Source organism: Cetorhinus maximus, chromosome 3, assembly GCF_964194155.1.
Source record: "Cetorhinus maximus chromosome 3, sCetMax3.hap1.1, whole genome shotgun sequence".
Lineage (NCBI taxonomy): Eukaryota > Metazoa > Chordata > Chondrichthyes > Lamniformes > Cetorhinidae > Cetorhinus > Cetorhinus maximus.
In genome coordinates this window covers 46208197-46223941 of record NC_135881.1, presented here as the reverse complement: position 1 = coordinate 46223941, position 15745 = coordinate 46208197, and the positions used below count along the sequence as shown (strand labels likewise).

Here is a 15745-nt window from a genome sequence, read left to right as displayed (position 1 = left end):
AGCTAGATACCAAGGGTTTAGATCTACCATGACTTGTTGAGTAGTTGGTATTTTTTTCAAATAACCATGAAGCTACGGAATTGTGAATCCACTTCTTCCCGAATGCTCTTTTGGAAAAGGAACCTGCCACTCTGAAACAGTACTGTTAATTCTATTGGGGCAATTAGTGATGGGGAATAATTGCTACCTTGTCAAAATCCCAAGAACAGATTTTCAGAATGGGAGTCTGAGCCCCTTATCTTGCAATAAAAAGTGTTTCTTTTTGCAGAAATGTTCCAAATTCACCATGTCACAAATATTTTGCATTTTAGCTCTGATCATTTTGCCTTAAAATTAGTTTCTTGATGCATATTATGTTGGTTTTGGGATGTCCTGAGGTTATGAAAGTTAGTATGTGAACTCTTTCAATTTTGCTGTCCTTATTTGAGGCTATGGAGAAACTACCTAAGTTTAGAATTTAGATGGTGGGGCCCACTGGAGCTCTCGGTTCCTTCTACTCAGTGGTGTAACAGCGTGACTTCTAATTACATCTGTGATTTACATACTTTTCTTTGAGGGAGTTTTTTTTTTGCTTATGTGCCAGCATTGCAGACCTTTTAACTCTTAATCTTGCTATGTTACTGTGTGTTATGTGTAATTGTGTGTTACTTTAGTCATCTTATATGTATTTGGAAAACAAATAAGAACTGTGAGAATTGTATTTTGTTGGTCGATGAAGAAGCCTCAAATCTAAATGAACAAATATGTCTTTTTTATAGATGATGGTTAAAGGATTTGATAATTAGAAACAAAAATTCATCCTGCTTTGCTTTTTTTTTTGTTGGATTGGATAAGAACAGAAGAAATTCCAAAGGTGCATGATCCTCTGAGAGAAGAAATTCCTCCTCTGTCTTAAATGGCGATACCTTACTCTGAAATGATATCCCTGTTTCAGATTTTGCCTACACGAGGAAACACCTCAGTATTTACCCCGTCAAGACCCTTAGAATATTATCTGTTTCAATAAAATCACCTCTCATTCTTCTACACTCCAACAACTATAGGCCCAACCTGCTCAGTCTTTCTTTCAGGCAACCTCTTGATCCCAGGAATCAACATAGTAAACCTTCTCTCAACTGCCTCCAGTGCAAAGATCTCTGTGTCATTGAGAGCTGAGGCTGGGGGAAGAGAAAAGAGCAGACAAGTTAATTTAAAAGCTTGGGCATTTCCTGTTAGAAATAAAATTTAATTTGCCTGATATTTATCACAGTAAGTCCTTTCCTCTGGGCACTGAAGATTACGTTTGAAAGCTAGGTGCGGTTTAAAGTGACTGGAGTTTGAAAATTGGTTTGCATTTTGTTATAAGTCATTAACAGAAATGCCTTCCTGTGTTTATTATAGGGATGCTTGGAATTCTCTGGGAGACATGCCCAAAGAGGAAGCCATGATTGCCTATGTTGAAGAAATGAAAAAGGTTGGATAAATCGTGACACAGGTTTTTGAAGCTGTTGCTTATTACAGTGACCAATTACTTTTGTGGTTTGCATACTTTTCTTTGAGGGACCCCTATAAATGTTGATGCACCCCAGAGAACTTCAGTGTTAACTTCAGAAAGAGTGTATCTGTTAGCCCAGGAAACTCAGTGTTATTGCTGTAAAGCTGTTTTTCATTGTGAAAGCAACAGAAACAACATGCCAGTAAGTAAACTGAGTTTGGGTACCATCATGAGTCCCCTTGTGGCTTGAGACCATAGACACTAGAAAATCAGGAAATGGGTGACTTGCTAAATACTTTGTGTTGTTCTTCATAGTAGAAGATGTCAAGCACCAAAGATATGAGAAAATGTAAAAATAAATAGAGAGGAACTTAACCAGATTAAATATAAGTTTAGAAAACAGTAGGGAAAACTAGAGACTTAAGAAAAGACAAATCACAAGGCCCTGATGTTTATTTCACTGTTACTTCCTATTAGGAGAAGTAGGTGAGGAGATTGTGGATTCTTTAGTCATGCCCTTCCAGAGCTCTCTGATTCAGGTATTGATCCCTTGAATTGGAAAATTACCATTGCCACTGTTATTTAAGTAGGGTAGAGGAGATATGATCTGTGGGAAAGGTACTATAATGTGTATCAGGGAGAAAGTTGTTTCTATTTTATTCCTTTATGGGATGTGGGCGTTGCTAGCTAGGCCAACATTTATTGCCCATCCCTGATTGCCCTTGAGAAGGTGGTGGTGAGCTGCCTTCTTGAACTGCTGCAGTCCATGTGGTGCAGGTACACCCAGGAGGAGTGTTCCCGGATTTTGACCCAGCAACAGTGAAGGAACAGCGATATATTTCTAAGTCAGGATGGTGAGTGGCTTGGAGGGGAACTTGCAGGTGGTGGAGTTCCCATGTATCTGCTGCCCTTGTCCTTCTAGATGGTAGTGGTTGTGGGTTTAGAATGTGTGTAAGGAGCCTTGGTGAGTTTCTGCAATGCATCTTGTAGATGATACACAATGCTGCCACTGTGTGTCAGTGGTGGAGGGTGTGAATGTTTGTGCATGGAGTGCCAATCAAGCGGGCTGCTTTGTCTTGGCTGGTGTCAAGCTTCTTGAAAGTTGTTGGAGCTGCACTCATCCAGGCAAGTGGGGAGTATTCCATCACACTCTTGACTTGTGCCTTGTAGATGGTAGACAGGCTTTAGGAAGTCAGGAGGTAACTGTGACCTGCTCTTGTAGCCACAGTATTTATGTGGTTAGTCCAGTTCTTTTCCTGGTAAATGGTAACCCCCTGGATGTTGATGATGGGGGATTCAGCGAAGGTAATGCCATTGAATATCAGACGGCAATGGTTAGATTCACTCTTGTTGGAGATGGTGATTAGCTGGCACTTGTGTGGCACGAATGTTATTTGCCACTTGTCAGCCCAAGCCTATTAATTGTCTAGGTCTTGCTGCATTTCAACTTCAGTATCTGAAGAGTTGTGGATGGTGTTGAACATTGTGTAATCATCAGCAAACATCTCCATTTCTGACCTTATGATGGAAGGAAGGTCATTGATGAAGCAGCTGAAGATTGTTGGGCCTAGGACACTACTCTGAGGAACTCCTATGGTGATGTCCTGGAACTGAGATGATTGACCTCCAGCAACCACAACCATCTTCCTTTGTGCTAGGTATGACTCCAATCAATGGAGTTTTCCGCCTGATTTCCATTGACCCCAGTTTTACTAGGGCTCCTTTATGCCACACTCGGTCAAATGCTGCCTGGATGTCAAGGGCAGTCACCCTCACCTCACCTCTGGAGTTCTGCTTTTTTGTCTACGTTTGTACCAATGCTGTAATTAGCTCAAAAGCTGAGTGACCCTGGCGCAACTCAAACTGAGTGTCAGTGAGAAGGTTATTGCTAAGCAAGTGCCGCTTGATAGCACTGTTGATGGCCCTGTCCGTCACTTTACTGATGATGGAGTGTAGACTGTTGGGGCAAAATTGGCCGGGTTGGATTTGTCCTGCTTTTTGTGTACAGGACATGCCTGGGCAATTTTCCACATGGATGCCATATAGGTATGCTGGAACAGCTTGGCTAGGGGCGTGGCAACTTCTGGAGCGCAAGTCTTCAGTATTATTGCCAGAATATTGTCAGGGCCCATATCCTTTGCAGTATCCAGTGCATTCAGCCGTTTCTTGATATCACGTGGAGCGAATTGAATTGACTGAAGACTGGCACCTGTGATGCTAGGGACCTCCGGAGGAGGCCGAGATGGATCATCCACTTGGCACTTATGGCTGAAGATTGTTGTGAATACTTCAGCCTTATCCTTTGCACTGATATGTTGGGCTCCTCCCTCATTGAGGATGGGGATATTTGTGGAGCCTCCTCTAAAATGATTATGGAGGTCAGCAAATCAGCATGCAAAATGACACCACAATTGGTAGTAAAACTTCTAATGTCGCGAGAAGCAGGAGCAGCAGTTGATGTAAGAACGTGGCCTCCTGTTTTAGACACAGGTAGGAAATGTGGGTTCAGAAGCTAAGTGCAAAAGGTGTATTGCACTCTGTTCTAGTTTTATACGTTTCTGTCGTGAGAATCCCAATTAATGTCGCATAAACATTCAATGATGCATTTTAAATGCCTCTGGATAAAATGCAGATTCTGCATAGTCCAGCTTTAGTTTAAGTCTTTATAAAAAAACTTTTTCACACACCAAGTTGTTCAGGCCTGGAATGCACTGCCTGGAGGTGTGGTGGAGGCAGGTGCAATCGAGGCATTCAAGAGGGCATTAGATGATTATTTGAATGGAAACAATGTGCAGGGGTACAGGGAAAAGGCAGGGCAATGGCAATAGGTCATAATGCTCATTTGGTGAGCCGGTGCAGATACGATGGGCTGAATGGCCTTTTTCTGTGCCGTTAAAATTCTGTGATTCCAGTGAGTTATTTAATTGTCCACCACCATTCACCACTGGATGTGGCAGGACTGCAGAGCTTAGATTTGTCTGTTGGTTGCGGCTTCGCTTAGCTCTGTCTATCACTTGCTGCTTATGCTGTTTGGCATGCAAGTAGTCCTGTGTTGTAGCTTCACCAGGTTGATACCTCATTTTTAGGTTTGCCTGGTGCTGCTCCAGGCATGTCCTCTTGCACTCTTCATTGAACCAGGGTTGATCCCTGGCTTGGTGGTAAAAGTAGACTGGGGGATATGCCAGGCCATGACAGATTGTGCTTGAGTACAATTCTGCTGATGGCCCAAAGTGCCTCATGGATGCCCAGTCTAGAGTTGATAGATCTATTCAAAATCTATCCCATTTAGCACTCTAGTAGTGCCACATAACATGATGGAGGGTATCCTCAATGTGAAGGCGGGACTTTGTCTTCACAATGACTGTGCGGTGGTCACTCCGATACTGTCGTGGACAGATGCAACTGTGGCAGGCAGGTTGGTAAGGATGAGGTCAAGTATGTTTTTCCCTTTTGTTGGTTCCCTCACCACCTGCTGCAGACCCAGTCTAACAGCTATGTCATTTAGGACTTGGTCAGCTTGGTCTGTGGTGGTGCTACAGAGTCACTGTTGGTGCTGGACATTGAAGTCCCCCACCCAGAGTACATTCTGCCCCCTTGCCACCCTCAGTGCTTCCTCCAAGTGGTGTTCAACATGGAGGAGTACTGACTCATCAGTTGAGGGGTTGCGGTACGCGGTACTCAGCAGGAGGTTTCCTTGCCCATGTTTGATCTGATGCAATGAGACTTCATGGAGTCCAGAGTCGATGTTGAGGACTCCCAGGGCAACTCCCTCCCAACTGTATACCACTGTGCTGCCACTTCTGCTGTTGGGACAGGACATACCCAGGGATGGTGATGGTGGTGTCTGGGACATGATCTGTAAGGTATGATTGCATGACTAGTCTGTGAGACAGCTCACCCAATTTTGGCACAAATCCCAGATGTTAGTAAGGAGAACTTTGCAGGGTCAACAGGGCTGGATTCCCTGTTGTCGTTTCCGGTGCCTAGGTGGATGCTGGATGGTTTTATTGACTCTTTCGCGGTTTGATGCAACTGAGTGGCTTGCTAGGCCATTTCAGAGGGCATTTAAAAGTCAACCACATTATTCCAGATCTGGCGTCACATGTAGGCCGGACCAGGTGAAGTCAGCAGAATCCCTTCCCTAAAGGCCCTATAGGACATGAGTGAACCAGGTGGGTTTTTACGACAATTGACAATGGTTTCCAGATTTTTATTGATTTCAAATCCCACCATCTGCCATGGTGGGATTCAACCAGAGTCCTCAGATCATTACCCTGGGGTTCTGGATTACCAGTCCAGTGACAATGCCACTACGCCACAGCCTCCCCCTGAAGTAACTGAACACTTGGACAAACATGAACTGATCGGAGATAATCAACATGGATTTGTTAATGGTAAGTTATGACTAAGAAATCTAGTTGAACTTTTTGAGTTGGTATCTAATGTGGTAACTAAGGGAGTGTCTATGGATGGTATATGGGCTCCTAGACAGCATTAGGTAAGGTTCAACGTAGGAGACTTTTAACAAAATTGAGAGCGCATGGAATTGAGGCAACCTATTGACATGGGTAGGAAGTTGGTTAGAAGGTCAGAGACAGCATAACGATCATGGGTATGTTCTCAATTTAGCAAGATGCGATTAGTGATGTCTCTAGGATCACTCCTGGGGCTTCTGCTTTTCACTATTTCTAAATTACTTAGATGAAGAAATAGAGAGCCATACATCCAAGTTTGTTGATGACATCCAGTTAATTGGCACAGTAAATAGCGTAGATAGGAACAGAAAGTTACAATGGGACATGCCTAGTGGGCAAAACTGTAGCAGTTTGAGTTCAATATGATCGTAGCAGTTTGAGTTCAATATGGTTAAGTGCGAGGTCATTCACTTGGAACCTAAGATAGTTTAGAATATTTTGTTAATGGTGTGAAGCTACAAATTATGGAGCAGCAAAGAGATTTATGGGAGCCAAGTACAGAAACCACCAAAAGCTAGTGGATATGTACAAAAAAAATAACAAGTCCAATGGAATGTTGGCCTTTATCTCGAGGGGGCTGGAATACAAAGGATTGGAAGTTAGGTTGCAGTTGTATAAATCTCCGATTAGACCACATATGTTATTGCATTCAGTTCTGGGCACTGCATGTCAGGAAAGATTATTGACCTTGGAGTGGATACAGTACAGATTGAGGAGAATGATACCATGACTAATAGAGGTAAATTATGGGACAGATTGCCCAGACTAGGCTTGTATTCCCTTGAGTATCGGAGATTAAGCAGTGATTTAATGGAGGTGTTTAAGACGATTAATTGAATTGACATGGTGGATAGAGAAAAACTATTTTAATCTGGTGGATGAGTGTAGAACAAAGGGGAGTAACCAAAATTAGAGTTAGACCATTCAGAGATATCAGGAAGCACCTATTCACGCAAAGGATAATGGAAGTTGCCCACAGAAGGCTGCTGAGGCAAGGTCAAGTGAAAATGTAAAGGTTGAGATGGGTAGAGATTTTTGTTAGGCGAGGCTATTAAGGGTTACAGGATCAAAGTGAGTCGGAGTTGAGGTACAGAGCAGTCATGATCTAACTGATTGGCATGACAGGCATGGAGCTGAATAGTTTCCTATAGTTTAGAAACCAATTGTCTACATTACATATGTATGTGTCTCAGCGACAAAGACAATACTATTTTGGATTGTCACTTAATGCAAAGATGTAAAGAAACCATTTTATAAATTATATAGCATTTTTATCTATTTGTACATTTGATAAACTAATTCTAGCTTATAAATTTGCAAGTTTGGATCAAAAACTGTTCTCTAAAATTTACTTTAGTTGTATTTGAAAGATTTGCTCTATATACGCCAGCACTAAGAGCAGATGTGTCTTGCTGTGCCAAACTGAGTGACATATTACCAGCATATTCATAAAACTTGGCACAGAAATGCCCAAACAACTTGATTATCTGACTTCAGCATTACAACTGTACAGTATAGATTACAGCTTGTTGTCCCATTTCAAATGGCACTAAATTGAAATAGTTGACTAACTTTATAACAAAGTCAACAAAAACATTTTGTTTTGACTGGACAGGTACTATTTTCTTGTTCCAAACTTACTTACGTTTGAAACATGGCTTGCTACAATAATTGTGCTTTAGGCTCTATTACTCTATTTTCTCTCTAACTTGGACGTTTTAAATTCTGTCTAATTTTGTATCACTGCCCTTATTCACAAGTTGTTTTGTTCAAATAAAAGATTGTCATTTCCAATCTAAAGTTAATTCTGGTTACAATCCATCGTCTCCCATTTTCTGATTATGTTGGTTTGGAGAGGTGGCTTTTCGGAGGGATGGGGTGGGTTAGGGGCAGCTCTTGCCAGGTTCACTTTCCTGGGAGAAGAAAATTTAACTTTGATGCATACTTACTGTTGCCAGTGCACTCCAACTTGGGGAACATGAGATTAGAATTACATTTTTAATTGATATCCATTCCAAAGATTTTATTTTTTCTGTACCAATGTAGGGGTTAATGTTTTCATTCTTTCATGGGATGTGGGCATTGCTGGCTAGTCCAGAATTTATTGCCTTTCCATAGTTGCCTTGAGAAGGTGGTGGTGAGCCGCCTTCTTGAACCACTGCAGTGCATGTGGTGTAGGTACACCCACAGTGCTTTTAGAAAATTAGTTGCAGTTTTTTTTTTATTCTTTGATGGGATGTGGGTGTCACTGGCAAGGCTAGCATATGTTGCCCATCCCTAATTACCCTTGAACTGAGTGGCATGCTCAGTTATTTCAGAGGGCATTTAAGAGTCAACTACATTATTGTGTGTCTGAAGTCACATGTAGGCCAGACCAGGTAAGGACAGCAGCTTTCCTTCCCTAAAGGACATTAGTGAACCAGATGGGTTTTTGTGACAATCGACACTGGTTTCAATTCCACATTTAATTAAGTGAATTTAAATTCCACCAGCTGCCATAGTTGGGTTTGAACCCACGTATCCAGAGCATTAATGTGGGTCTCTGGATTACTAGTTGAGTGACATCACCACTACGCCACCATCCCCCTCAGTAACCTAGCAACAGTGAAGGAATGATGATATCGTTCTAAGTCAGGATGGTGTGTGGTTTGAAGGGGAACTTGCAGGTGGTGGTGTTCCCATTGCAAGTTAGATATTGTTTTAAACATCCACGTGTTACAGAAATGGGAGCTAATCTAGGAGGTGGTGGTGCCTTTTCAAGACCAGTACAGGGAACACCGCCATCTCAAAGTTGCATTCCACAAGTCCTGTCGGGCATCTGTTCCTTTTGCCTCTGATTTGAAGCTTGGCTGAAGCTCCAGCTACAAACTCTGAGAATCTGAGTGGGGGGCCAACAGTTGAGATGGCATTTCGGGATTGGGTTGTTGTGAGTTTTTCAACATGAGAGAGGAGCTGAGGGAAGTGGGGCTGTGGCTACATTATTCACTTCTGTCTGTTTCTTCCAGCCGGTGTTAATTTTGGCGATTGGAGTTTTGGTGTAAAATCGCCTACGTGCAGTGAGAATCTTCCATCTCTGAACACTTGATTCCCACTCAGTCACCCACCTATGGAAACAATCTTACATTATTTACTCGTAGTAAAGTCCCCAGGTTTCACTCACCTTTTTACTAGCTGCTTCTCTCTCTACTGCTCCCACTGACCACATTGCTGCTGTTCAGGAAATTCTGGGCCCTGCTTCTCTAAATCCCCATCGGCGGGATGCTTGCCCCCATCACATGGGTTGTGGGAACCCATAACACCATCCCACTGTTTAGGATCAATCACTGTTGGCTATGGTTAAAGCTAATGATGGAGCATTTGTGTCGCTTGTCAGACTCTTAATCAGCCTGCAAGTCCTTCCATTACTTCAAACACCTCACTGGAGCCAGACATAGCATACATCCTTTGGTTGCAGAAAAGCTGTCATCTTCCAGGGGATAGAATAAGGAGGAGGACTGAAAGAATTCCAAAAGAGTTTTGCAAGACATAAACCTAGTGCTAAGAGGCGATGACATATTTAGGATCGTAGGCAGGAAAGTGAGTGCAGACGTGGGGCAGTGGTTAAAACTATGATTGGGTCAAGGGTGGTCTTTTTGAGGAGGAAAGTGATGATGGTTGTTTTGAAAGAGATGAGAAATTTCTTTTTAAATACACTTGGAAGCAAAATAGCTGGAACACAAGTTAAACAAACTCAAGATTAACTTTATTGTGTCCTTTGAAGTTTGTGTGTCTTTTTAATGGCCTTGGGCCATCCTTACTATATGAGAATGAGTACAAGGTTCTTTTTTGCTTTTATCAAGGTTCTTTCAGTTTCCACACAGTGTATGTCTCGAAGAAATAGCAAAGTTTTCTGCGTTCAAATATATCATCTCAATAGTTTAAATTTAGCTGTCAATTCTCAGTAGTATCATGCACCTTTTAAGTTCACATCTTTTAAATAAAAATGCTCTAATTTTCTCCCATTGCACTATATTTTGAGATTGGCGCTGTGTTTTTTCTTGTGTCACCTCTCTTCATATTTTTAAGAAAAATTGCTTTGCATTAGATTTTTTGTTAGAAGTGTACTAACAGCCAATGGAGTTATGGCCATAAATATTTGAACCAAGAAAAATGCCCTTTGACCTGTTATGACGTGGCAGGTGATATGAGCCAGGCGGACCACATCCGCGAGGGAAACTTGGCCAAATTATCACAATGGTTTTGCAGTTTGTATTTACTCCGAAAAGGCTTATGCACTGAATTCAGAGGAATTGAGTCCACTAACACCTTTAGAGATTTGAAAATTAAGTAAAAACATTTATTAACAAACAAAGGAGAAACGCATACAAGGTTACAATTACATGGTTATTTAGTCATAACAGGTCCCAAAACTCTTAATTAAACAGGCTTCCAACTACACACTCCCTAACAGCCCAAAATAGATTTGAAATGATAAAATCAACCCAGCAAGGTTACCACAGCACCCACTGGACAATGGAATTCCAAAGGCTTGTAACACAACTAAAGTGGCTGGAAGCTTTTCCCCAAGGACTGCTTCACACTGTGTACCTTTCGATCTCACATGGTCAACTCCTATATAGCCTTCCATCCTTCTTTATGTAAGTTTTCTCTCTCTTTAATCTGTAAATTCCGTTGTTCTACAGGTCTTTGGAAATTTACTTTTCCTATGATATAAAATCTTTCATGTTGTCAACATGGCCTCTTTCCTTTTGGGAAAAATAAACATAATAACCTTGCCCTATTTATCTTGTTAGTTGTAAACGTCTTACCATCCGTTGAAACACAAACACCTTTCCTCTAATCTTAAAATGCAAATTTTCTTCACACCCTGTATGCTGCCCTCATCCATGTTTACTCACTAGCATTTCAGATGCCTTTTTACACCTAATTTATTTTAATAATTTCAACCTTGCAGTGTATCTGACTCTAATTTAATTAAATCAGCCACACAGACAACTATAAACCCACAATAATATTATGAAAAATATTATAGTTTCGTGACAGGCCTCCTGTACTGCCTTTATTTTCACCTGATTTGTAAAGAGCTGATCTGAGAAAATTGGCATGGTGGAAAGTAGTGTGCATGTTTGTGTTTAAGCTCAAAATGCAGAGTTTTCTCTCTGCCCATTCCCTCACTTTTCTTCTTGAACTTCTATGCATATAAAGGTGTTATTGTACCAGAAATGTCATTATGACGGGATTTTCTTTAAAATGCTTGATTAATGTCAGGCCGCTATTTCACTTGGTTCATCTTCTAGTCAAACATGATAAAGAAATTGAGTAACACTGAATGAAACCTTGGCAAAATTGGAGACCAAGAATTTTCTGTAACTCTGAAATTTTCCTTATTTTCCCTTCCCAAATCAAACAGCAATTTACTTTTAGTGATTTTTTTTTTAAAAAAGTGCTGCACAGAGCAAGGATGTGAATATTTACTTGTGGCTTTATACTACATAGTGTCATAGTGTAGCTCAAAATTCAAAAGTTATTTGGAAGAGTGCCAACATTATTTCAAATTTTCTCGATATCTGAAGCCTTGTATGATTTTAGAGTGTGTATTACTTGTAGCAAATCTGTTTCTAATCAATATGATGTCATAGTTATCCACACCTGTACTTGCCAAAATTATGAAGTATTGTAGCCTCTTTACTCTTTTCACTTGGCATTGCTCTTGGCTTGCTCTCTGCAACAGGTCCTGGCCTTTTTTGGAAGTATTACATTAAGATTAATTTTGTAACTGAGTGCATGCTTTTATTAGAAGTATGTGCAAATGTACTGGGAATGCGGCATTTTCTATTTCAAGGATCATACTTGTCATTTAATCAGAACTGCAACTGAAACAAAATGTGGGCATCTGTACCAAGATGCACGTTAATTATTTGCTCAAATTATCATCTCGAATTAAATTCATTTCCTTCATTGAAAATTTTCTTTGTTCATGTCTAACTACTTTAAATCAAGAATCCTGTATAAAGTGTGTAATTGCTTTTTTGTTTCTGTGTTTTGAATGCAACTTGCAATTATATTGCAACATTATTAATAGGAAAAAAATCCCAAGGTACAGCATAGAAATGTAATTGGATAAAGATTGATACTGAGCTAATGGAGGCAGAATTAGGACAGCTGACTAAAAGTTAGGTCAAAGAGGCTGATTTTAAATTGGGTTTTAAAGGAGGTGAGACACGAAGAAGTTACTGGAAGGAATTCCAGAGCTTGGGGCCAATGTGGCTCAAGAAAAGTTGTTTCTTCATCATCATTAAATTTCATGAAACACACATTTATACTTTTACTAGTTCCTCCAAGCATATTGTTACAATCTGGTTTGGGACCAGTAATATTTTGTTTAAAGTAGACAAAGTTTGAAATCCCGGTTACCCACTAAGAGAATAAAGCCACAAGATCCCGAGGCTTTAAAAAAACAAAACAAAGTTTACAATTTTTTAAAAATTCATTCACGAGACGTGGGCTTCGCTGGCTGGGCCAGCATTTATTGCCCAATCCCTAGTTGCTCTTGAGAAGGTGATGGTGAGCTGCCTTCTTGAACTGCTGCAGTCCATGTAGTGTAGGTACACCCGCAGTGCTGTTAGGAAGGGAGTCCCAGGATTTTGACCCAGTGACAGTGAAGGAACGATGATATATTTCCAAGTCAGGATGGCGAGTGACTTGGAGGGAAACTTCAGGTGGTGATGTTCCCATCTATCTGCTGCCCTTGACCTTCTAGATGGTAGTGGTCATGGGTTTGGAGGGTGCTATTGAAGGAGCCTCGGTGAATTCCTGCAGTGCATCTTGTAGATGGCACAGACTGCTGCTTCTGTACATTGGTAGTGGAGGGAGTGAATGGTTGTGGATGTGGTGCCAATCAAGCAGGCTACTTTGTCCTGGACAGTGTCCAGCTTCTTGAGTGTTGTGGGAGCTGCACTCATCCAAGCAAGTGGGGAGTATTCCATCACACTCCTGACTTGAGCCTTGTAGATGGTGGACAGATTCTGGGGAGTCAGGAGGTGAGTTACCCGTCGCACGATTCCTAGTCTCTGACCTGCTTTTGTGGCCACAGTATTTATATAGCTGGTCCAGTTCAGTTTCTGGTCAATGTTAACCCCCAGGATGTTGATAGCGGGGGATTCTGTGATGGTAATGCCATTGAACATAAAGGGGCAATGGTTAGGTTCTCTCTTGTTGGAGATGGTCATTGCCTGACACTTGTGCGTCGCGAATATTACTTGCCACTGTCAGCCCAAGCCTGGATATTGTCTAGGTCTTGCTGCATTTGGACATGGACTGCTTCAGTATCTGAGGAGCTGCAAATGGTGCTGAATATTGTGCAATCATCAGTGAACATCCCCACTTCTGACCTAATGATGGCAGAAAGGTCCATAAGACCATAAGACATAGGAGCAGAAATTAGGCCATTCGGCCCATCGAGTCTGCTCCACCATTCAATCATGGCTGATAAGTTTCTCAACCCCATTCTTCCGCCTTCTCCCTGTAACCTTTGATCCCCTTACCAATCAAGAACCTATCTATCTCGGTCTTAAACACACTCAATGATCTGGCCTCCACAGCCTTCTGTGGCAATGAATTCCATAGATTCACCATTCCCTGGCTAAAGAAGTTTCTCCTCATCTCTGTTCTAAAAGGTCTTCCCTTACCCTGAGGCTGTGCCCTCGGGTCCTAGTCTCTCCTACTAATGGAAACATCTTCCCCACGTCCACTCTATCCAGGCCTTTCAGTATTCTGTAAGTTTCAATCAGATCCCCCCTTATCCTTCTAAACTCCATCGAGTATAGACCCAGAGTCCTCAAACGTTCCTCATATGTTAAGCCTTTCATTCCTGGGATCGTTCTCGTGAACCTCCTCTGGACCCTCTCCAGCGCCAGCACATCCTTCCTGAGACACAAAATTGCTCACAATATTCTAAATGTGGTCTGACCAGAGCCTTATAAAGCCTCAGCAGCACATCCCTGCTTTTATATTCTAGTCCTTTCGAAATAAATGCCAACATTGCATTTGCCTTCCTAACTACCGACTCAACCTATAAGTTAACCTTAAGAGAATCCTGGACTAGGACTCCCAAGTCCCTTTGCACTCCAGATTTCTGAATTCTCTCCCCATTTAGAAAATAGTCTATGCCTCTCTTCCTACCAAAGTGCATGACCTCACACATTTCTCATTGTATTCCATCTGCCACTTCTTTGCCCATTCTCCTAACCTATCCAAATCCTTCTGCAGCCTCCCTGCCTCCTCAATACTACGTGTCCCTCCACTTTTCTTTGTATCATCTGCAAACTGAGCCAGGATGCCCTCAGTTCCTTCATCTAGATCATTAATGTATAAAGTGAAAAGTTGTGGTCCCAACACTGACCCCTGCTGAACTCCACTAGTCACCGGCCGCCATCCTGAGAAGGACCCCCTTATCCCCACTCTCTGCCTCCTGCCAGACAGCCAATCTTCTATCCATGCTAGTACCTTGCCTCTAACAGCATGGGCTCTTATCTTACTGAGCAGCCTCCTGTGCGGCACCTTGTCAAAAGCCTTCTGGAATTCCAAGTAGATAACATCCATTGGCTCTCCTTTGTCTAACCTACTCATTACCTCCTCAAAGAATTCTAACAGATTTGTCAGGCATGACCTCCCCTTGATGAAACCATGCTGACTTTGCCCTATTTTATCATGCACTTCCAAGTATTCTGAAATCTCATCCTTAATAATGGACTCTAAAATCTTACCAACGACCGAGGTCAGGCTAATTGGCCTGTAATTTCCCGTCTTTTGCCTCACTCCCTTCTTAAACGGGGGCTACATTAGCGAATTTCCAGTCCTCTGGGACCCTCCCTGACTCCAGTGATTCCTGAAAGATCATCACTAACGCCTCCACTATCTCTTCACCTATCTCCTTCAGAACTCTGGGGTGTAATCCATCTGGCTCAGGTGATTTATCCACCTTCAGACCTTTCAGTTTTCCTAGCACCTTCTCCTTGGTAATGGCCACCATACTCACCTCTGCCCCCCGACTCTCTTGAACTTTGGGGATGTTACTTGTGTCTTCCACGGTGAAGACTGACGCAAAGTACCTATTCAGTTCCTCTGCCATTTCTTTGTTCCCCACTACTACTTGTCCAGCATCATTTTCCAGCGGCCCAATGTCCACTTTTGCCTCTCTCTTACCCTTTATATATCTAAAAAAAAATCTTGCAAACTTCTTTTATATTACAGGCTAGTTTACCCTCATATTTAATCTTCTCCCTCCTTATTTCTTTTTTAGTTGTCCTCTGTTGGTCTTTGTAGGCTTCCCAATCCCCTCATTGGTCATTGATGAAGCAGTTGAAGATGGTTGGGCCGAGGACACTACCCTGAGGAACTCCTGCAGTGATATCCTGGAGCTGAAATGACTGACCTCCAACAACCACAACCATCTTCCTTTCATTAGGTATGACTCCAACCAGCGGAGAGTTTTCCCCCTGATTCCCATTGACTCCAGTTTTGCTAGGGCTCCTTGATGCCAGACTCGGTCAAATGCGGCCTTGATGTCAAGGGCAGTCACTCTCACCTCACCTCAGGAGTTCAGCTGTTTTGTCCATGTTTGAACCGAGGCTGTAATGAGGTCAGCAGCTGAGTGGCCCTAGCGGAATCCAAACTGGGCGTCAGTGAGCAGGTTGTTGCTAAGCAAGTGCTGCTTGATAGCACTGTTGATGACCCCTTCCATTACTTTACTGATGATGGAGAATAGACTGATGGGGTGGTAATTGGCTGGGTTGGA

The 15745-nt window shown here is 42.1% G+C and overlaps 1 protein-coding gene across 8 annotated transcripts in view; it reads left to right on the top strand.

Moving 5' to 3' along the window:
• acbd5a (acyl-CoA binding domain containing 5a) overlaps nt 1–15745 on the top strand; it is a 120710-nt gene that overhangs the window by 46589 nt on the left and 58376 nt on the right. For 5 of the 8 annotated variants that reach the window (XM_078537938.1, XM_078537924.1, XM_078537921.1 and 2 more), the window contains one exon: nt 1381–1453. The exons of the other annotated variants lie outside the window; for them this stretch is intronic. In XM_078537938.1, the coding sequence (XP_078394064.1) occupies nt 1406–1453 (48 nt within the window). In that variant the 5' untranslated portion in view covers nt 1381–1405. The remainder of the gene's footprint in view (nt 1–1380; nt 1454–15745) is intronic. 8 annotated transcript variants of the gene reach the window in all.